General features: G+C 38.6%; 1 protein-coding gene across 1 annotated transcript in view; it reads left to right on the forward strand.

Moving 5' to 3' along the window:
• The window catches only part of SPATA7 (spermatogenesis associated 7), a 34,157-nt gene extending 20,584 nt beyond the window's left edge, over nucleotides 1-13,573 (forward strand). The window contains exons 6-12 of the mRNA XM_063399120.1: nucleotides 4,962-5,431; nucleotides 6,452-6,515; nucleotides 6,947-7,017; nucleotides 7,816-7,869; nucleotides 9,143-9,220; nucleotides 10,614-10,671; nucleotides 11,023-13,573. Of these exons, the coding sequence (XP_063255190.1) occupies nucleotides 4,962-5,431; nucleotides 6,452-6,515; nucleotides 6,947-7,017; nucleotides 7,816-7,869; nucleotides 9,143-9,220; nucleotides 10,614-10,671; nucleotides 11,023-11,511 (1,284 nt within the window). The 3' untranslated portion in view covers nucleotides 11,512-13,573. The remainder of the gene's footprint in view (nucleotides 1-4,961; nucleotides 5,432-6,451; nucleotides 6,516-6,946; nucleotides 7,018-7,815; nucleotides 7,870-9,142; nucleotides 9,221-10,613; nucleotides 10,672-11,022) is intronic.
• The last annotated feature ends 9,933 nt before the right edge of the window (nucleotides 13,574-23,506 follow it).

The following is a 23,506-nucleotide window of genomic DNA, read 5'->3' on the forward strand; positions in this document are numbered from 1 at the left end:
TAGTTGATAATACAGTTTGTATCTAACGATATACTAAATCATTCCATTGCATTTCTTGAAAGCAGAAATAGTGCTTAGACCAAAATACACCATTCTGTATGTATATATTCTGTTTAGATGCACAGGCTCGCTTAGTTTGGCTGGCATGTAATCAGAATATTAAATAAATACATACATAGCCCAATAAATAAAATAAATAAATAAATACATAAATAGCCCAATAAATTACCAATAAATAGCCAAATAATTCTTGTTCATCACTGTAAATGAGCAATTGCAGCTTAAAACAGAATAATGGTTTAACTCTGTGATTCTAACAGCATAAGTTTCATACATGTGTTTAAAGATGTGTAAAGCTAGAGGACATTTCCAGGTAGTACAGCAAACACTGTCAGCTTCTCTCTGTGTGACTGATTTTCGTAGCAGTCAGCTGAGTGTGACCTTATTGTAGTGCAGAGAAATAATGCTTTGAAATTCAATACATGGCTCTTAGTTATGGATGAAAGCACAGGCATGAATAAGAAAAAGGAGGAAGTGTGATACTTAAAATCTAAATTTTATTTGTTATTAATGCCACTTTTGTCCTTCCATTTGTTATTTTTTGCAAACTTGGGTCAGGCAAAGTTCCTTAAATTGTTTCATTGCAAACCCAAGTAACGTGTATCTCTCAGTACTGCTTGAACCCCCGGCTTTGAAACGAAAGGATGCACTCTCACAAAGTTTGGCTTTTTTCCTTTGTTTTTCCAAGTAAGGTTTACTAAAATTCTACCTGAATAGAGCTGGGCATCAGTAAGATCACTGATTTGAGCAACACTTGGTATTTCAGATCTTGTGTTCATGTAATCCTATTAATAGGCGTTTCTGGCAGCTAAGGATTTTTTTTAAATAAATTAGTCAGTGCCAAAAGTCAGTTGAAGGAAGGTTGCTTCACAGGAGGTTAAACTTTCTCTTTCAACCATTTGAAGTATGCCATTGCCTTGAAATTTCAAGATGTCTTTCAGCCGGTTTTTTGAGATTCTTTTTTTCTGAAGAATGAAAGTTGTGGCCATCTGCTCGTGCATATGAAATACAGATTGGGAAACACCATTAGCTGGTTCTAGTCTCTTGTTAATTTTTTATGCAACACACGTGTGGCTGTGTGAAATGCCTACTCAAATGCTTTATATTTAAAGATTTATTATACTCTTATGATACCAGCAGTCTGAACATGTATTATGCTTAAATTAGTTCTGTCATAATGGGAGATGTCAGTAACTAAACAAAGCAGAAGAACCTTCTGAGCATCAAAGTTGTTTTCATTAGGAATGTTCCGATTTCCTTTCAGGCTTCATGGTGACAATCACCTCTTTGTGCTGGTTGTTTGAATTAATGCACACTCAGTAATATCCCTTATTAATAACATCACAGTATCTGATAAAAGTATGAACCTACCACATTATAGAGTTGATACCCACACACACACGTGCACAAAATGAAAGAGTGTACCAGGAACACAGTTTTGAAAAATAGTGATACCTGGATACAAACTGAATATATTCACAGAGGCTCCAATTTCTTCACATATTTGTATTAATTTTGTGACACTCCTTAAAATCTTTTGAAGTGCCATAGTTCCTTGTTCGTGATACTGTTTCTTTGTCTACTTAGAGTGTACTTCTCCCTGTTTGAGTAGTAAAGTCTTGCCTCAGGGTAAGGGCTTTGAAAGACATTCTTTTCTCAGTATTTGAAGGAGTACATCTCACAGCTGACACAGATGCACTTTGGGTTACAATTCTCTCTAGTCACTAGCAAGCTACTTGGTCTGTTCTACTTATGAAATATTTGAGAAAGAGAAGATAACTGCCCTAAGCTTCCTCATATATAAGGACTGCTTAAACTTAGGATATTGCCATGTCAACCTTGTGCCTCTATCTTGTGGATCAACTCAACTGCTTCTGAGGAACAGAATAGGTAATTTTCAGGAGGTGTAGATAAATAATTGGCTAGTAGAACTTCGTATCTTTTCTTAATAATTACTTTGCATAATGCAGGGAACCAGTCCTCATATGCTCACAAATGTGTCTACAATCCAATTTATATTGTAGCTCAATGAACTGATCTAGTCACTGAGAGTAAAGCATTTACAAGAATTAGGCTGTTTATAATATACACTGAAGGGTATGGAATTAGCTTTTATCTATATAGGTGGATGCTGAAACTTTCCAGTCTTATCTGTTTTCTATAGTGCTGAGCTACCACTGCAACTACTTTATATGCAAACAATCTCACTGGTAAGCCTCATTATTCTGCTTGCTAACACAGGCATTTGTTTGGCATTGTAACTGCATGTTATCAGTTCAGCAGTTAATTATGCTGTAGTAGTAAAATACAATTGACTCACGTGAGACACTATCAAGAAGAGCTTATTTTGCCTCAGCTAACTGAAAAAAAACCTCTTTGCATTAGGCACCAGCAACTCTGGATATTTTGGGGTACTGGAATAGTTTAGATAGGTCTTACTGAGAAAATGGTTCTGGAGGAAATATATGAAGGGAATATATGGTGTGACAGCACTGTGATCTGTGACTTAATTTTCATGATAAAATATTTGCATTTTTTAATATTCCTCTAAATAGCATTTGCTGCATGCTACAAAATGTATATTCATCATAATTGAGCTTTAATTTAAAATACTGTGTTTGAAAGGAAAAAGAATGAAATAGTGTAGATTCTAAGCAATAACAATAGCAATGTTATGAGAAAATGGACTATTTATACAAGAGTCTATTGCTTAGAATTTTTCAGAACACCTTTTTTAGGGTTGAATGGTAAAATAGAAAATCTGTGTATATTTACAAGCTATACTACCAATTATATAGGTTAATATACTACACTATATCTTACTGGTTTACTAGTAACATATTACTCTTATACTATATATTTGTAGGTTATAACGTCATGAATTTTTAATAAATGTATAAAGATTTCCAGTTTTGGTCATTGGGGTTTTTTTACTCTTCATGCCCACCCCAGTAGGAGACTTCAGAAGTCTCAGGACAAGTATTGATTATCTTGCACAATCTCCACGGCACTTTCTTTTGCAGTTGTTTTTGTGATTTTTGTTGGCATTCAGTCCATTGTCACTGCCTGTTGGGGAAAATCACCCATCCAGCCTTCAATCCACATCTTAATCAGCTGATGATTTTCAAAAAGTGTTTTTGAGGATTTTCTCAATATATATTGTGCTGAGGCAATGAAGCCCCACTGGAAATGCACTGGATTTCTGTCTCAGTGTCACTCTCTCAAAGCAGTTTCCATATAGCTTAGTTGTGAGATCAGGATAGGCTGCTCAGTGAATCTGTGAATCTTCTCAACTAGCATTATGGTTGTATGTCATAAATAAATGCATTTCACAACGTATGTGTCAGTCATACTGTACTGCATCCACTCATTCTCAGACTTCCCATAGGGCACATGTTCCTTCAGTAACTTCAGTAATGTAATGCTTCTGCTTAATGGTTTGTACTTGTTTGATAGAAGCATATAGAGATGAATGAAACACAAACAGAAAATATCTTCCTTTTCTTCCTTTGGTCACTGCAGTGCTTATGGTCTGTACTGGTTTCTCCTTATCTTCCTGTTCTTTGTTCAGGTGGTGGAGGTACATGGACAAGTTAATTTCTGTGTTAGCCTATCTGAACTAAATTTAAAGCTTGGTAAAAACCTCAAGTGGCCTTAGAAATTGAATTTTCTTCTTAGGAAACACCTCTACTTGTATACATTCTCTTTAAAATCTTACAGCACTTTGTTGCTGATAATGTGGACCTATGTGAACTGCTCTAGTGTTAGGAAAGTATTATAGTAATTTTAGAAAGTTAGCTGTTGGTTTTGAATTGGATTTTCTCAGTTGTTATAATTCAGCTGTTATTTTGCCTTGCTGATTGCATGGTGCAACAGTGAGATTTTCCAGAATAACACTATCCCCAGCTTGTCTCCCTCACTGTTGCACTGTAAGCACTGTCTGAGAGTTGTGGTGTTAGATAGTTTGAGTACACACAGTGGGAGTCATCTTTTCGGCATCATACAGTTCTGTGTAGCAGAACTTGAATTTCATAAATAGTTACATGTGTGGATGCATAAATTGCTTTATACAAAATCTTGTCTGCTGATAGGCTTCTGGTTTAATGTTCGAGTTCTGCAGTGTGCCTGCCCATGGGGATTGTAAAATGTCATACATAATTTTCACTGATTGACAGAATATTTGGTGGGTGGCTGTATCCTAGGTGGGAAAAGAACATAAAACAGCTGTTTTTGTAAAGTGTTTCAGACACTTTGTAAAGCAACTTTACAAGTGTGCCTACCTTGTCCAGGTATTTATGCTTTGACATTGCAAATTTTTCAAAACTCTCTCTATGACTGAAATAAAATTTCTATTTAATTGTTCTTTCTAATTTAACAAAACAAACAAATGACCAAACCAACCAAAAACTCCACCTTAAAATGTCACTTGAAATTAGTTGTGTTTCTGTCTTATTTGTCTTTGCCACAGTGTCATGATACAGTTCAGGAATAATCTTGAATTTTTAAGCATGGGATAATTATGGATAATGTGTACCTTAGCTTGCCCAAGTGGTATGAACAGAGCATATCAAGATAAAATAATTTGCCTCAGTGCAATGATTTCTTGACTTCTAAAAATTTTTTGATTAAACTCTTGGTTTGATGTAGTCATCAATATTCTGTAACAGAGCACCAATGTTTTGCTACTGAATCAAACCATTTGTTTATTACTCTCTTATTTCCAGTGACTAGGTTTTAAAATCTGTTAGCACTGAGGCTGCTGTGAAACTAGTTTGATTTTACAAAAATTGAAATTTTTTACACAGAAAATACCTCCAAGTTAACAGTAATGGCTGGGAGTACCATCATAAACAAAGCAGGTAACTTGCAATGCAATCACGTGTTGTTTTGTTTTTTCCTAGAGTTTGTTTGCAATAGAAGACAATCTGTTGGCCTGTGCTGGGGAGGCACGGTTCCTGTCAGGATCACCATCTCCTCATGGCGAGCACTGCTTGGTTCACTCCAGTCCCGTAAAACAGCCCAGGAAACGTTCTCGGAACACGTCCAGGATTTATCATTCAAGCTCAAGTGTCTGCGTGTCCAGGCTGAGTAAGCACTGTGCGTTTTCACACAGTCGCTCCACCGAGAACGTTGTGAGCGTTCCTTGCTCCAGGAGGTGTCAAGGAAACAACCCCGGAGCGAGCGGCGGGGATCTCCTGGAGAGGCACTCGGAATGCTTCACCAAGGTCCGCAAACCTTTTACTCCACGCACCCTCATATCAGATGCTAAACCTGCCCTGACAGACTACAGGTATTACACTGCTGCTCGAAGGAAGAAGAAAAATCGCCACAGGCATTTTGTGGAAGCTCAAACACAGACTGATGTGATCAGGTACAGAGACTGAAACTTTATTTTGAAACTCTGGAATTTATATGTTACCGTAAGAGTATCTTCATAAAAGCAAGATGTTTTGCTCTCATTACATTTGTGTGAAACTAAAATAATTATTCTGACGTTACTCTAGATACGCCTTAGCAAAAGCTAGAACAGAATGTGATGTTCCTTTTTTCACTAGTGTATTTTGCTGTCTTCTTTCTGGAACAACCTGTTTAATCTACAGATGGGATATGAAGTGCCACTAAATTCAAATTGTGGAATCTTACATCTGCTGGTGATAATCATTCCCTCTCTTCCCTATTCTCTCTGATGTATAGTTCTGGCTTGTAAAGGATTAACCAATATAAGCATGCAAGTAGTTCCCCACTATTGCACCTGTAGTATCATGCTTTCCAGTCTGTTAATTAATATATCATGCAAACATCCTTTTTTAACTCTTGAATGCAGCTCTTTGTTGTTTTTTTATCACTTGAATTTAAATACCTTCAGATATACCCCATATAAAATACTTGAAACAAAATTAGTGTCCTTCTCTTGCACTGAACTTCTTAGCAAATAGAATAGTTCTGATTTAGTTTTGTTTCTACTGATACTGCCTTGTAAAGAGAAATCTTTTCCTTTTTGTGTCCTCTATGCCTGCATGTCCAACTCCAGTTTTGTCATAGAATAAACTAGGGATTTCCCTAAGACTGGAATTACAATAGCTTTGGCTTTGTATTGCAACTGTTGATATTCTAGCTGTAAGTCATCTATTTTCCTGGTGCACTTTAAATTTTAGGATCATGTCCATTCTTAATTCTGAACAATTCTTTTGAAAACTTTAGTTATCCCCTGCTAATATGCAGCTAAATAATTATTTGGATTGCCTATGTATCTGGCAGAAATTTTCTGAACTGTTCAGTACTACATTCTGTTCAGGCCGATGAGACATTTCCACAGTGGCACTGGTATTCTCATCCTGCATATTTTGAAAGTAGTCTCCTTGGAAATGTAATACCTCTCTCAATTTTGTAGCTTTTCATCTGGAGACAAAGTGTATGTGAGAAAAGTTACGAGTGAACAGCAGATTGCATCAAAGGTAATACCCACCACCATCACTGTAGGGTAACACACACCCCCATTTCATCCCTGCCACAGCACTGAACAGCTGATTTAGGTGTTCTTCTCTCTGTTGCCATGACATGAATTAGTTCCATAGAGGAGAGAGAATTTCAGAACATTGAGTGGAAACTATAAGAAAAAACACTGGGACATGAAGGGATCTCTTAAATTTTTTTGGTTTTTTGTTTCTATAAGTGCAGTGTCAAATATCTGCTAAGGTCATAGATAATTGGTATATGACTTTACAGCAGAAGAAGGTGTCCCTTTTATCTGTTTACCCAGAGTTTCTCAGAAAACACATGGAATTTCTAGGACTGCTTAATCACAGAGAGTTATTAGATTCATTTTAATAGTAAAATTTGCTGCATATTTGCACTGATAATAAAGATTTTTATTTCTGTGTTGTAGGCTGAAGATAAACGATGTACTTGCTATGAGCCTGAGAGAGAAATACATGAATGTCAATGCTCCAACCTAAGGTGCCTGATTAACAGCTGGAGGGAATATTTGAAATGTTCCTTTTTATACAGCTGGTCCTTAGGCCACAAGTCTTCAGTAGCATTTCTCTTTATAAGTCTTCTTCTCACAGAACTCTTGTTGAGTTTTTTTTTTATATCAATGGCCTTTCCCAACTTCAAAATTCATTATTTTCTTGTGATAAGTTCTGCTGGGAAACCAATTAAGAAAGAGAGCTCTGAAATAAATATATGAGTATTTTTGTCAGAATTGAGTGATGACACATTAATACAGTTGTTAGTTCTCTACATCTGAGCTCGCAGACTATATAGTACTATAACTAAACACTGCATTCCCACATCTTTTTCTGAAAACTTAATACTGGGATTGCTACAATACAAGAGCAGTGTTGGAAATCAGGCCAGAACCCAAGGGTTCTGAGCTGGTTCTCCTCATAGCTGACCTAAGTGTCATGCATGACTCACTGATTTGCTCTCTGGCCTTTTCATACAAAGGCATTTTTATGAGGAATAAAAATGTACTCTGAGTTAAAAAAGCATTCTTATGGATAACAGAGATTGAATAGCATCTGAAATACATCAAGTGAGGCAGTGGAATACTCTTGAACCATAGTGTTTCAGGTTTCAGTGCTGGCAGGGGATTTTGCTGCTGGAGCAGGATTTAGGGGTGTTACGGTGGGGTTTTTTAGAAAAGGAAATAGTATAATGGCACTCCATGGCTCCAGAAGAAAATTACATTCAAGTGGTATAAAAAGGGTTTAGAATGTTGTTCTTTTTCTTGCCCTCTGATTTTCTGATTAGAGAGACATCATGGCATACTCAGAGGTGTTCGCCAAGGAGGACTGTTGATTCAGAGTAAGTACACTTAAACCATTTTTCTGCTCATTTACAACATCAAACTGTAAGCTTTCCTCAAAACTGATGAACTTGAAACATACAATACTTTTAAAAAATTATGTGAATCTAAAAATTAAGAAAATTCTTTATAACTTCAGAAGATTGTACAGTGCCTATAGTTTGTTTCCATTTTTTTAGTCTGTAATCTCTGAAGCAAATATATGCAAACGAAACACCAAATTGAAAGGCATTCTTACCACATTTCTGCACTGAAATTTGATAAAAATTAGAAGAGTTTTGAGTTGTATTCAGAAACACTACTAATGCTTCATCAAGTCGCCTTGGGAAAGTCATTTCATTCTTTGGTGTAGGACAGGCTTGTGTTTGCCTAACTTAAGGCTTATAATTGAGGTCTCAAATTCCAGCTGTAGGTAACTTTCTTGACTGTAGAGGGAACCAAAATTACAATCTTTAGAGATGATAACAAATTTTATGTAATGTGAATCATGCAAGATGTATTCCATTTTTTGTTTTCTGTTTATTAAGACTGGAGAATGACTCAATATAGTTTGATTGGATGCTTTGGGAGACTTAGAAAGATGCTATGAAAGAGAAACAACACTGAACTGTTTCCTTTTGGAGTCTTCTTTCCTGTTGTCTTTCAAGCAGACTCCAGGACAGTGTCCTGTTTAGACACAATAACTCTTTTAGAGGCATTAAAATAGAGTTAAGAGGTGAAAGTCACATCTCACACTAACAAGATTTTGTACATGAAGGAGATATGTTGAAATGAGTGGATGCTGCCAAATAAGCAGTTAAATCCTCCTCAGCTTCCATTTAGGACCAGCAATTTTCAGCTGCAGTCAGGTTCTCTAGAAGCTCCCTTGGAAGCTTTTACACAGAGCATCAAACTGCAATTGTACATTTTCTTCCCAATTTGCTCCCCTTTCTTGAGTGCAGTGCAGGTTCTGAATGCTTGCCAAGATTCACTGATTCCTCACTTGGGATCTCTGTGCTAATTTATACCACAAGAGAAAGTTAGCATAAAGACAAAGCACATTGCCACCTTTCTAACAGTCTCATATTTTGCATTTTTTTCTTATTATCCAGATTGACTGAAAGGCTTACATTGTTGTGATAGCCTTATCTTTTGTGAAAAATAACTCCTGATACAAGAACTATAAAATTCTCTTAATGGTCTTTCCTGTGAAGGTGATTAAACCTACTAAAATATGTCATATGTGTTTCTGTGGTAAAGTGTTTAACATTGGGGTTTCTATTCTCTCTGCAGAGAAGAGGAGCTTTTATATTTAACTTTCATTGAAGATGTAACCAATGAAATTCTTAGACTTGGGTTATTTTCTAACAGGTAGGTTAGAGTTGTTTTCAATTTTGTAATGCTATGTCAGAAACCCATAAGTAAAATAAGTAGTGATTAGTAATCATTTCTTTATACACACAAATACACAGTTAGCCCTTGCTTTTGTTTTGTTTCCTCTTCTTTTTTGCTTTATGTAAGAAAGGGGAACTAGGAAATACCTTTGGATTTTTGACTTTGATCTGCTGCTGTGTACCATGAGATAAAAGTTTCTGTTAAAAACTGATCTGGAACCCTAGGCAGAATAATACTAAGAACTCATTTTAGTCTGCAACGTCTGTTTTAGCAATAAACTGAGTTACTATTCTTTTACACAATGGGTCCTTTGTCCCCCTTCTGTCCTTTTTCCTGTTCGAGTATGAATTCAGTCTTCAACATGGGTTACATTCTCTTTGAGATAAAAGTTCACTAGCTGCCAAATCAGATTTTTTTTTTTTCAGTATGATACTGGTTCTTTCTAATAAAGAACTCCAATTTATGCAAAAAAATGCAGTATTTTTACACATATATAGAACATTTATACAGAATCTTAACCCATTTTGAACTTCTGCATTCAAGGCAGCCTAATTTTGTAATATTCTGATCTTGCTCTGGGTTGATAATGTTCCCAGTTGTTTTTTCTATACTATGCTCTCTTATTTTTCTTCTTATGTCAAGGCTGTCAATGAGAATACTAAATACACCAAGTAAAAAAATTAATCTTCAAGAAATTTTGAGAGCAATCTCCCTCTGGCTCTTTTACAGTAATGTTTTCTTCCATTAGAACCCTTCTTGTACTTTTTAAAAATAATTTCTCGTGTAAGCTAGGTTAAATTCACTTGACTTTCTGGAATTCTGTTCCAGAATCTATGTACTTTAGTTGTTGCTTTCTTTAGTGACTTTCTCTCAAAGAACACTTGCTTTACAGATTTTTTTTTCTCATTCCACCTAAGAAATGGGAGAGAGCTCTCAGGACTGAGACCTTTTCTGTGGATTTTTTTACTAAAGCTGGATTTTATTTCTGGTCTTTAATTATTCTTGTGTATAGCAGCCACTATGGTGCATCTAAGAGATTTTGGACACTTCAGCATGCCACTAGAACCACCACTAGACTGTTGATTTCTCCCAGCACATAGGCCCAGCAGCCCAAACACACAGATAGTTGTGCTACCAGTCACCCCACGATTGCCATGGGCTGCCCAAAGCCTGCTGAGGTCTGCCCGCTGAGCATGTGTCCAGTGGGTTGCTGACTACAGGTAGCCCTTTTTGTGACAGAGTGGAATTAAAACAGTCTTAGAGGTGCCATTCAGCTAAGAAATGGAAATAAAAACCTATTCATTAGGTTTTGTACGTCTGGTAAAAGTTGGTTTTCCTCCTGTGAAACAATTTGATTTTTTATTTGTAGGGTTCTGGATCAATTGTTTGAGTGCCATATAGAAGAAAATAAGAACCACCTTGATGAGGTATGTGCTGCCCTTATAATAGTCTCTGCATATGATTTAGGTGAGGTTTGCAAAGAGCAGGGCAAATGCACTGGTATATTTGAGGATAAAGGTAACTAGAATACTCAGTGGGGAGCCTCTCTCCATAAATGAGATTTTCTCACTCATGGATCATGGCAGATCAGGAGTCACAGGTACGGTGACAAAGAACAGCCAGCAGTCAATTCAGTTTAGTGACACTCAGTGTTTAATTGAGTCACTTGATTGCAAGCAGTGTCCCTTTCCTTCTGTCAGAGCTCAGCCCTGAGTGTGAGCAGTGCTCAGGGGCCCTGGGGCTGGAGAAGTGTCATCCTTTTCTTGCCTCACCCTTAGGGCAGAATGCGCCGGATGCTGGCTGTGCTGAAATCAGACCTCGGCTGTGGCCAGGACAGCGAGACAGAGCTCACCCATGCAGGCCAGGAATCCTTGGACTCACTGGATCTGCAGGAGGATGTGATAGAGGAGCTCAAGCTTACCAAAACAGGTTGCAGGCTGAGGAAAGCTACAAAAAGTGAAGAATTCCTTGAGACCATGGACTTGTCCTTAAAGGAACCAAAGAAGTGTGAATCACTGTCACTGAGCTCAACAGACACACCGAGCAGGGAGGACTCTTCAGAAGACACCACAGAATGCATGGATGCTGCAACAGAGTCTGAGCTCTGTGGTGTGGAATTTGAAGGACACCCAGACACTTCTCGCACCTGTGAGGCAGCTTTAAACTCAACTGCTTGTGGCAGTGATTCGGAAGTCAATAAGGAACTTGATGAACTTGAGGAAGACTTTTCAGACCTTAAGCTTTCATCTAGCTATTCTCAACAGTAACCAAAACTTACCTGTTAAACAGGGACAGAGCTCCTTCTGTGGTGAACTGCCATTTGTCAACTAGTGGCAAATAGTTTGGTTTATTTTCAGTTATTTCTGTTTAAAGACTACTAAGATCTTTCTAGCAGGATACAATTAATAGGGCATTAATCTCGGTATAAATTAGACCTTAAGGGATAAGAAGTCAGTTATCTGAAGAATTTGTATATTTTGCCTATAATTGTATAACTAAAAAAACCTTTAAATTAAATTAAATTGATTAGAATATTAAAATTAGATTTATATTTTTAGAGCTATAATAATAAGTAATGAAATATTTATTGTTTTAAAGAAATTAATTGATTGAGCAGTTGTGGTCCTGCTATAAAGATCTGAGATTTTGTAGTCTGCAAGAATTCAACAACTTAACATAAATTTTAACATCAATGTCCTCTTCTAGAATGAACAAACAGTTCCACCATGTAGTGTATTGTTACTACTCGCAGAAGCCCACAAATGGAAAATCGAACTATTTCACAAGAAGAAAATCCAACTTTTAACAGATCTATGTAGATTAATGACTGTAGTTTTTTATTTTCAGTACTTAACTGAATAAGACTGCTAAGTTCAATTTCTTGCCCTGATGACAGCCATGGCATAGCATTCTTCATCAAGCTTTGATTTTGGAAAAGGATTGAGTTGCATACAGTTTGATGAGTAGGACTATCTAGAAGAAGACACTTCAGGCACCTTGTGGAGCAAATGGAAAAGAGGTGGTGTATTTTCTCGTTAAAGTTTAAACTGAAAGTAGCACATACATTGCACGAAATCAGCCCCAGTGTCATTGTTTAATCAGAGTACAGCTATTGCCTGACATTCCCATTGGTGCAGAATGAGCTCAGCAGGTTCTGAGGAAATGGGGGCAAGTTACATCATCTTGTATAGGTGAGGAACTAGGAGAAGTCTTAGGAACCTGGATAAAGCCTATTCCCTAATATCTCCTAGGGTCAGTTTTTAACCTTCTTCCTCCAAGGACAAGCCCAGGTTGTACCAGTGCTTACATAACCACTGCCACCAGCTGCCTCCCCTGCGCCTCGTGAGCATCGACCCAAGTCTGTGACTCCATCGGCCGAGGACCCATTGCAGCTTCAAGTGGCTCCTGTAGACACAGACCACTGCTTCACATAAGCATAAACTCTCAGAAAAAAAAAAAAGTCAAAAAACAGCTAGAGAAAGCCAGTCAGAGATAAACGTGTCGGGCACAATCACAGCACTGCAGTGCAGAGCATGATTCCCAAAGAAAGCAGAAGGCACTTTCCTGGGTGCCTTGTCCACAATAATAAATTGCACTTGTTGACAATGACAGCAAACCAGAGGTTATTTTAGCCCTGTACTTGTGATGGGCACCAGCCTTTCATCTGTCACACTCAGTTGCTTTGTAAATCTGGCCTGCAGCATGTGTGCTCTGGCTCACTGAAAAGCAAGTGAGAGAACGTGAGGACTTCATCTCCCCATCAGAGCCCGTCTTGTTGAAAAGATGTGGCCACAGGACTGTGCATGGAGGTTTTGTCCTCAAGCACAAGTGATCACAGACCTTCTCCTATCCTCAAGGAAGCTCCCTCTCTATTCCTTACCCCAGAGAGCTGAACAGAAGGGATGCCCTAGGAAACTGTTGTTTCTACTTTACAGAGAATTCTGACACAGAGGGACTGGTTCGAAAACTAAAGAGCCTGGTTAGATGTATCCAAGTATAAAGCCTCTTTTCTCCTCAGACAGGACTTCACTCACTCTTGGGCCCTCCACTCCAAGTTCTCCATTCTTGGTCAATAATGGGAATTTAGGGGGATTTTCCCTACCTCTCTCTACACTTGTGACTTGTACATCACTCAGCAAACTTTGGCTTCTTGTCAACATGAGTCTGATTAAAGATGAATAAGAATTTCACAGTCAAATTCTGTAAATAAAAAAATACTCTAGGAAAACACCACAGCAGTGAACCTCACAGAAAGGCACAAGAAATGACATACTCATTTCCTGTAATACAAGTAACACAAAAATAAATAAAAACAGTTCCTTGATCATATTTTCTGTTGATGAACTTTCTCAACATCAGTGACATTTTTTTCTGGGTAGATGCAACTTAAAAGAGGAAATAAATTGATTAAAACAGACCATTTTAATCAATCACACTTAAACTGTAAGTGTGAACATTTATGGGATCCACAGTGAAATATCTGCTAAAGAACCAGAGAATCACACACTATCCAGTATCCAGTAACTGATGCAGTCAATCCAGTCCACAGAAGTGGTTTGTCTCATTTTACAGGCACTCCTATCAGATAGTGGAAAAAAAACCCCATTCTAGATAAATGTTACCTATATAAAATCAGTTTATCTGCAGATCCAAGAGCAAATTCAGGCTGCCTTGGACTTAAAACTTTCTCTCTTCTATTAACATTTTACTTTTAAGATTGTGCTTAAAATGCAAGTTGTTTGAAGACCTTGATATGCAAGCCTGACCCACATCACTGATAAGATTAATCAACACTGCAAGGTTTGGGTTTTTTTCTGAGGGTTTTGGTTGGTTGGGTTTGAATTTTTTTCTGTCCTTATGTTTTACTTTGTTATACTCAAGTCTTGGCACAAGCAGAGCAGAGCAAGGCAGTCACACACCATTACATATCCAAATACTTCACATGTAGCAAACTTAGGAGCAGTCAGCAGTGATCTGCAAAATAAAGACTTTTTTCTGCCCAGATTCATGTGGGCCAAGAGCACATACACCATAACGTCAGTGTATTTTTCAAACAGACAAAAGCCTGCTAGTGTTACTTTGCTCTAACAAAACTGCCTCTTATCTTTAAAGCTAGTTTTGTCATCGCTGCTCTTTTTTCAAAGGTAGGATTCTGTTTATTTACAAAGCAGAGTGAGGCTTTTGGTCATCTGAAGTAACAATAAATGGGATCAAAGAAAAAGGTGCTTACATGTCTTAGCGCTGACCACAAAACAACCTTCAAGCCATCCTTTTTTCCTTGATCCATGCAGTGTCTAAAGCTCTTGCAGAGTTTTCATTTAGGCTTAGCTGCAGAATGACTTCACGATGTTGTTTCTCTGCATTTCTATACACTTAATCATTTATACCTATGCAAGAGTAGTTGTAAGAACAATGCAGCTCAACTGACAGCATTTCATCATTCAGGTACAAATGGCTCCATCAGACAGTGGGGAAAAATGCCCACTTTTTTCCTCAGCAATGTTTTGTGCAACTTTTATAAGAGAACTAGAACATCAGCATAAATAAAAATTAAGCCAAGGAGTTTCATTTGTAGCCCCTAAGGCAGGCTGTTCCATTGTGGTGACAGCACAGTTTCTAACCAACAAGACATTCTATTAATACCCTTTAGTGCACAACTACTGTTCCTATGTCTGAGTAGCTGGGAGAGGCAGCAGCCCCAGGCCACAGCCTGGGATAAGTAGAAATACCAATGGAAAATGAATGTTAAAGAGAATATGGGAAGAAAGGACTGGCAAAAGGGAAACTGTTACTGATTCCATCTTTTAAAAAATGGTGAGACCTATTATTGCGTAGAGCACAGGTGCAGAGTAGAGATTTAGATGCCACTTGTTAATATTTGCCTTCAAATGTATTTTAGAGCTCCCTCAATTTTTCCACCTTTGTATCATAGCACTTGTATTTGAGACCTAAAAGTTTATGCAAAGGGGGAAAAAACCACAAAATTTGAACTCAAGGTCTGCTTCAGAAAGCTATGGGGAAATGCAGTATCCCACTTAAATTTTTGACCACCCAAGACAGGAGCATACATTGATAAGTAAGTGCAGGGCACTACAGCTGTGTGATGTCTCCAAAGCCACCAACCTTTTTTCTCTGGCACTTTCCAGGCACTTAACTGCTGGTCTCAAGAGCTGACACCTGGTATGTGCACAGATTACAAGGAACAGAACAGCAGCCAGCAGTTTTAACAAAAATCATCTCTCACTCTCCAAAATAATCAAACCAGACACAAGCTGCCCAATCTTCCTGTTTCCTGTAGTGAAATCTGCTTCATTCAGAAACAACCACCTTCAGTTTGTATTCCAGTAGTAAAGCAAACAGGTGAGCAGGAAATCAATCTGCCCCAGCCATCGCCCCAGCACGGCTCACAGCCAGTCAGGGGATCCAGTTTCAAATCCTGTGGCAGGTCATGGGCCAGCAGAAGCTGAGCATGTCACAGGGATAAAGCATCACTGGGAAGGGTTAGGAGAAATCAGCAGTTACCGCTGGCGTGACAAATCAGCCGAGCTGTAGAGCACCCACAGCTCATCTGCATTTCAGCCACCTTAAGGAAAGCCTAGGAGGACTCCAGGGTGTCAATGCAGTTGAGGAGTGGCAGCAAGAATTCCTAATTCAACACCTGTTGATTCAGTTGAAGGGTACCAAAATGAAGGATGAAGTGTCCAGTGGGCATGGGACTTTCTGTTCTCTGTAGAAAGTCTCCAGAGTAGCTGGGTTCCTAAAGGTACCTTTTAGCTCACCCTCTGAGCTAATTCTAGCTGACTGCAAAGGGCAGGAGGTGTGCCTGACAGCCAGGTGACAACACACAAAACTCCACTTGCCTTCATCTCTGAAACCATGACACTGGCCTGCAAAAATGTAGGCTCTCACCCCAACACCACGTTTGGGGCTGGAGGAATGCCAGACATCCCCACAGGGCAGCAACACAGCTGCTGCTGCTGCTGCTGCTGCTGTGCCCTTGCTGCTCTCGTAGATCACAGGCTCCAGCACACACAGGTTCCCCTGCAATCCTCCCAGCCCTACCACACTGTGGGAATGAAATCAGACCTTGAGAAGGGCAAGGAAAGGCTACATAAATGGAGTAGGGAGGCCTCTGAAATCTGAGAAACTCAAACAGAGCCTCAGGCTGCCAGGCAACAGAGCTGTGCTGTCCCATTCTCGTAGAGGACAGGCAGTGTGATCTGTAGCACGAGGTGTAGAGCTCTCTGCAGTTATCCCAAGAATTCAGCAAGCCCGTAGGACTCCCCTTACAGTATTTGTGTGAAGGCTGCAGCATATCTTACATCCCACAGCAGCCAGAGACTGGTTCCAGATGAGTAACACAACTATGAGGTGACCCCAGCTCTTCCCAGTATCCATTTCTCTCACTCATAAGCATGCTCACATGCCAAAGAAGTGAAGCAACGTGTTGAAGGCCATCAGCTCTCCTGTCAGCCTGAGAATTCCTTGCAGGACCTCAGAGGTGTAGCCTCTCCAATTAGAAATTCAGCTCAGAGGCATTTGGCACCCTGCTTCTACCCAGTGTTTGACACAAGTGAAACCAGAGATGACACAGATAGCACAGTTTTGAAAGCTGGCTATGAGGCTTCCCAAAAGCTGGTCATAGCCATGGAACAGTGGATTGTAAGAGAAAGAAGAGCTCCTGAAACTTTCATCTTGGTTTTCCCTTCCCCAGGCACAAGCTTTCATAATGGCTACTCCCATCCCACCCTGACAGTTTTTAGTCTTATACAGGGAGTTTCAGCCTAAACATCAGTCTTTAAAGGCCCTTGCTATGGCTTTCCATAGGGTGTGTTTCTCACTATTTGAACATCTTAAGAGTCTCTGTTCAGTGCACTTTATGGCGCTATCAGATCTCCCCAGGCAGCTCCTTGTTCCTCCCTTTAGCTGAAGAAGCAGCTGCCAGGTGAGAGCACAGCCTTGCCACACAACACCCGAGGTGCAGCCTCAGGCAGGCCCCAGTAACAAACACAGGGGCAGGGGAGTGGTTGGATGGGCCAGCCCGTGGCCAAAGTTACCTTCCCAAGTATCAGGAAATTCCACCTGTAGTATTTGTGCAGCATTTCCAGAATGTCCATTAACCTCAGTTCTGCTTATTTGTCATTGTTTAAATACCAGCACTGTGCAGAGGGATAAGGCTGACCTTCTGTCCTGAAAACAGGCTCAAATGGAGCATTTTACTTCCAGCTTGATGGCATATATGCACTGAAAATGCTAAACTCACCATGGCAGCCCTCCTAACACCTTGGCACTAAGGACAAATTTTCTCTGACTGCAGGGAGTGCACACACTCAGCAATGCTCCTTATTTTGAATAGATTTAGGGGTTTTTGCAGTGCATCAAAGCTACTGCATCTGATACCTGGCATTTGGATTCCTATTGCTGTTCTGGTTGAGCTAGAAACTTCTCTCATCAGCTCCCATAAGTTTCTCGTGTATCAAGTCCTGGAGCTCTTGTCCAAGAAAACTTCTGGCCAGATGTGCCAAATCCAAGCATCAAGTCACACCCCTGTCAGCCAAATCTGGGTACCAGAAGTCTCTAATGGGGGTTTTACATTGGCTGGAAAATAAAAGCTGAAGTTTAAAATCATTTGGATTTAGAGGAAATTTAGATTTTTGAAGATACCTTTGCCAGAGGTCTAAAACCAGTATAAATAATAAGTGTGTATAAAACTGCTAAATGCTTTACCATGAACCTCTGGTCCCAGGAAATCCCATTTTCCTCTTCTGATTTTGAATCCATGTCTAACAAAAGAGCTTTGCTTGCATGGAACATTGCACAGGACATTCCCCAGGACTTGGGAACTGATCACACCAGTACAGCTGGATCTGTGGTATGTAACTGTCTTACCTTAAGCTGATTAATGCCTTCAAACTGAACACACCTGGAAGACAAAAATTTAGTTTAAAACCTGATTGTTTAAGATGTACCTAGGTGGACAGTGCTCTAGATGTTCAGCAAAGACAAGGGAAATGCAATGGTCCAGTGTGAAACTCTAATTAATGTCCAGTGTGCAATTCTTGTATTCACCTCACAAAGCCTCATGCTGTACCAGACATGTAGAACAAGCTGCTGCATTACCTCCCTTTTTAACTCAATGCCAGTTCCAGAATGAAAATAACTTCAGTGCTAGTTGTTGGCAGCAGCTCTAATGATAGTAAGCATACAATCAACTGTTTCTTCTCTCACATGATTTTGGAAAGGGTTCTCCAACATTCAAAAGTTTTTAATCCCTCCTACACTTAAATGTTAGAGGGAAACTGGAAGTTCAGTACCAAAAACAGCTTTAGAAAATGCAAAACATTGTGAAAAATTATGACAGGGCAGCAGGCACAAGATTTTCCTGCCACAAAGATGACACTAATTAGTACTTGACAGCACAAGTTCTATACCCAGTACTTGCAGCACATTAGAAGTAGTATCATACATTTGTGAACTGAAGGCAAAGTCCCAGCCTAGGACCACACATGAACAGTAAATTCTTGGATTTTTTCTTTAATAATGGAACAATAAAAACTCATAATTGCTTCAAATATTTATTTCCATGGCAAAAATAGACTATAATATATTCATTTCACATATATTACATTCAGTAATACAAGCTTTTCTGTCTATGAAACACAATTTATACATTGTTTTACAAACCAATTTCAGTTTTACAAGAATTAAAGCTGGTTTGATTATACATTTTTACAGTATTGGTGGCAAGACAGCAAAAAATAGACATATTAACCACTAGCTTAGTACTAGAAAATAATACTTCATGTTTGCTACTTTTTAAACAAAGTCCCATTTAAATCCTTGCATACTGGCTCAAGTGAAAACTGAAGAAAATGGAGCCAGATCCTGTGTTCTTCTGACACTAAGGACTCAATCCTACAAAACTGCTGATGGGATTTCAAACACCTCTTTGCTTTTAATGACTGAAGAGGTTTCAGCAGTGTGCAGGAGTGTACATACTTGCTGAATTGCCAGGTAAAGCCTCTTAAATTTCCATCCAAGTGCCCCCAGAAAAGCCACAAAGAGGACAGATAAGTTGGGTATTTCAAAGCAATTTAAGCAAGTATCTTTGCAAAGAGCATGCACACCTTGTCTGTCAGAATTATCCAGGATTAGCAAGGTAACAACAGACTGGAGGATTTTACAGGGTTTTTTCCATCAAATTTCCTACCATTCTACAAATTAATGGCATTTGCAATGTCTTTAAAGTATATTAAAAGAAACTTTCCTAATTTTACCTAAATATTTCCAAATGGAAAAACAGCATTTAATTCCCTTTATAAAAGTTAGGCACCTTCTGAAACTGCGTTCATAAAATTAATAATTTGGTAGTTTTGATTGCTGCATATCTAAACAAAAAGAACAGAATATCTACAGACTTTTGACTTGCCACAGGCCGGATCTGTTGTAAACTCTGTTCATTAGATTCTTTACATTTGATTTCTATCTTCGTTCCTTAAGTAGCTGAAGAATAGACTTCAACCAAACAAACACATTGGAGCTTATTCTTCCCCACTGAATGCAGCATGATGTGGAAAATAGCAAAGAATAGAACCAAAGGCTATTTAACAACAGTTTTTTGAAATGCTCATTGAAGTTAACAAATTCTTTTTTCAGCCCAGTTAGACCTTAAAGTAACATGTGATGCCAACAGAGTGCACCAAGTTAGCTGGTCCTGAGCAAGATCATACTAAGAATTTATTTTCTTTAACTTCTCTTTTTACAGACATGTTTGCAACAGTAGTTGAATGTTTAAGGGTTTTTTTTTCCTTAGCTTAGCACGGTATTACACTGTTTTAATGACAGTGTGTTGCAAATGCTGCATTGCAACAGAACTTCTAAGGACATGGTAAATTCCACATTTCAAGAGTCTCATTGTTAGCCCAGCCTTAACTTGGTGCAACTCACACCAACTGTAAACACCTGGCTTCATTCAAAACATAGTTAGACTTCTGAATCATCTCACCTGCATCCATTAGAAATCATCACTGCAAAACTGCAAGTATGCCTATCCCCCCTGCATTTTGTATCTGTAAAACCAGAGACTGTGGTTTGAAAAATCTGACCTTTGATAAATAAACAGAAATTGAGCTGACAGATTGCATTCAATACATTTGGAAAGGAAGATATGTAAAAATAACAGAGCCTTTGAAAAAATATTTGGAGTTTAAAAAAATCACATTTTAAAAGCCAGTAAAAGTAACACCTATGACTACATATTCACTTACCCTACCATGCCATGAAAAACATACCATATGACTCAAAACCTACTAGCAGCTCTACTTTGGATACAAAACAGTCCAAATCCTCCTCCAAATGCCTTCTGCCACTCCTCAAATCCTCACTCTCTAAGTCCACAATTTTGTACTTGCACAAGAGAATTTCTTTTGACCTCTCATCTACTCTTCCTTTGAATGCTGTACTTTCCTGTATGCATATTCCTGCTGCATTCTTTTGGTTAATTCTTGTAATCTGTATTTAAATTTAAAGCAGACGTGCGTATTCGTGCTTCAAGGGCTCAAGCTTTCATTGGCAGCAAGCCCATTTTAATTCCTGCATCATGAAGAACTGCAGGAGTTTTGCATCTGGCAGGGCTGGACTCTGGCTTTACACGACTTTGCACTATCAGAAAAAACCCCAACCCTAAACACTAAAGCACTGAGTTCTCAGCAACTGAAGCACTGATTCTTTTAAATTGAAAATTTGAACTATTGAAATAGACTAATGGGTACACTGTTTTTAAATCTAGGGATCAAGTAATGCTATTGATATTAAAACTGAGGTCTCATTACACAGCTATGATTAACAACCCTACAGTTTCCAAGTTTGGTCCGGAAGCCATCGAAATCTATGAGCCACTCAACTTTAACAGCTGCTCCAACACAAAATATGCAGCAGCAGCAGGAGCAGCAGCCTCAGTCTTACTTATTAAATTTAAAGGAGCCATTTTGGAGAAGATTGCTCCAAGTGTTGCCCACTTCAAAAAGAGATACACAGGATTACAAGAGAAGCCAAATCTAAAATGTCAAGAATTTTTTTCACCTTAGTAAAAATTTATTTTACTTTGATTTGTTATTACTGTACTTTAGTTTTTTATTTCAAAGTGTTGGTGATAACTTAGAGCAGGTATTCATCCATAGAGATACAGGAACATTGCCTTGGTCACCTGCTTTGAATTAAATGTATTTCTATGTATAAACCGTAGCACCCTGCACTTTTATTGTTCACTTGTGTGAAAGGTATTCCAATGAGAGAAATACTAAGGCATAGAACGTTTCCTGCTCTTCCTGGGGTACAGCAGGAAAGGAGAGCACTGCTGTGCAGGCTGCAGACTATGCAAAACTCCCCTGTGCACCTCAGAGCCCTGTGCACCAACAGGGCCAGGGGCGAGCTGCAGCCTAAAGCTAACCCAGCTAAGTCAGTGACATCTTTGTAATGGACAGGGCTCTGACTCAGCTTCTTAGAGAAGAGCTTTTAGCCCAAGACTGCAAAGATTCACTGGCCAAAAAAATCTCTCATCAGAGCAACCAAGAAAGAAATCAAATATGCAGAAGTCCTTACTACAGTTTGCATGTTCTTCTCCTGTCTCTTCATATAATTTGATTCTAGTCCTACCTAGTCAACAAAAGACCACCAGATCTGTCTCTTGACAGTACATAGCACCTTTATTTGTCCCTGAGAGCTCTGACATCCCTAGAGATCAGCATCATCTTTGCCATTTGCTGCAAGAATTCTTCAACAACTTTTCTTACTAAACGAACTCTGTTCAAATCTTGCATAATCATCTGATTTCATCCCCATAAAAACAGATGCACATTTGGCAAAATTGGACAGGCTTTTAGAGAAATTTTAAGTTTTTTGACAAATAAATCCACCTCCGACTCACACTGTGACTGAATTTGGACAGTGGATATACTTATGACATCCAAAACTTCATGAAGCACCCAGCACAACTACATGTAAAAATGCATCCCTTTTCAAGGCTCAGAACAAAAGTGCTAAAAACTGAATTGTATTTTGTAAGTTAACTGAAAATCTAAACAATGGTTTAAAAACAACTTTTTTAAAGAAGGTTGTGAAGTTTAATTTCATTTGGTATCTAGAAGAGAAACTGCTCATTTTCAATGCCCACTTGGAGCCATATGCTTACAAACAAAAGCAATCCTACAGTGTTCAGTAGAATAACTCACATAAAGTCAAGTCTAATAAGGTCAAGTTTATCACTGCAAAAACAGACCGCTGATGGACAGAACTGGAAGCTGAAGGGAAGGAGGTAGCAGTGTGACACTAAAAAAATACAAGACTGTGACTACCACACTTGAACACAACTTCTTTTAGCTAAACAGAAAAATAAGCCAAAAGACACACATTTCCTCACCCACCTCAGATAATCCCATAAATACTGCATTAAATTGCTTGTTGTAACTGCTCCTTTTAACGCCTTGCAGCTGATGCTCTGTCTCAGAAACTGAAGTTCTGAGTTGTCCATCATGCTTGAAGTTCTGCTTGTCCACCATGTCATTAAAACTGCTTCTATCAGTTTACGAAGATCACAGTGCAAAGCTTAGAAATGGAAAAGGTACAAGCTGCGTTTTAGAGCCTGCCCTCCCATTCAAAAAGATTTCTGCAGATAGAAGTGGCAAAAATTAGCATTGTTTTTAAAACAGGCATGATACAAATAGCTAAGTATGTTTGCTTCTTTCAATACATCTGTCAACAAAGATCTGTCAGACTGGTATGTTTGCAAGATTTATATATAAAGAATCAGTCTTCAGTAACTGGTTTCCTCTGGACTTCCAGTTTTAGATTTGACAATTAATAGGTCCTAGGCTTTTTATATAAGAACAACATTTCTTTTCTCTAGTCAGAAACATTCAGTCTAACTTATACTGAAAGCACCAGATGAATATCATGTACCCAAAGTAACAGATTTTGTATAAAATGACATATTAGCACAATGTCATTTGGACCAAGTGTTTAACTTTGTGGAATCAGCTTATCACAGAGGAAATTGAGGCAACCTATTTATAATTCTTCATTCATGGTTTGGTACACAATTATTGTTTTCAAGGGGGTTTAATAGTTTCCAAACCCTTGTTAGAGATCAGAAAAATAACAATTTCAGCACTAATAAACCTGACTTTTAGTTTCATTTCATTTCACTAAGCAGGTATCAAGGGAAGTGTACATTTAACCATGCCTGCAGACTGGTCTACTATAGGG

The sequence above is a fragment of the Prinia subflava genome, chromosome 5 (genome assembly GCF_021018805.1).
Source record: "Prinia subflava isolate CZ2003 ecotype Zambia chromosome 5, Cam_Psub_1.2, whole genome shotgun sequence".
Classification (NCBI taxonomy): Eukaryota; Metazoa; Chordata; class Aves; order Passeriformes; family Cisticolidae; genus Prinia; species Prinia subflava.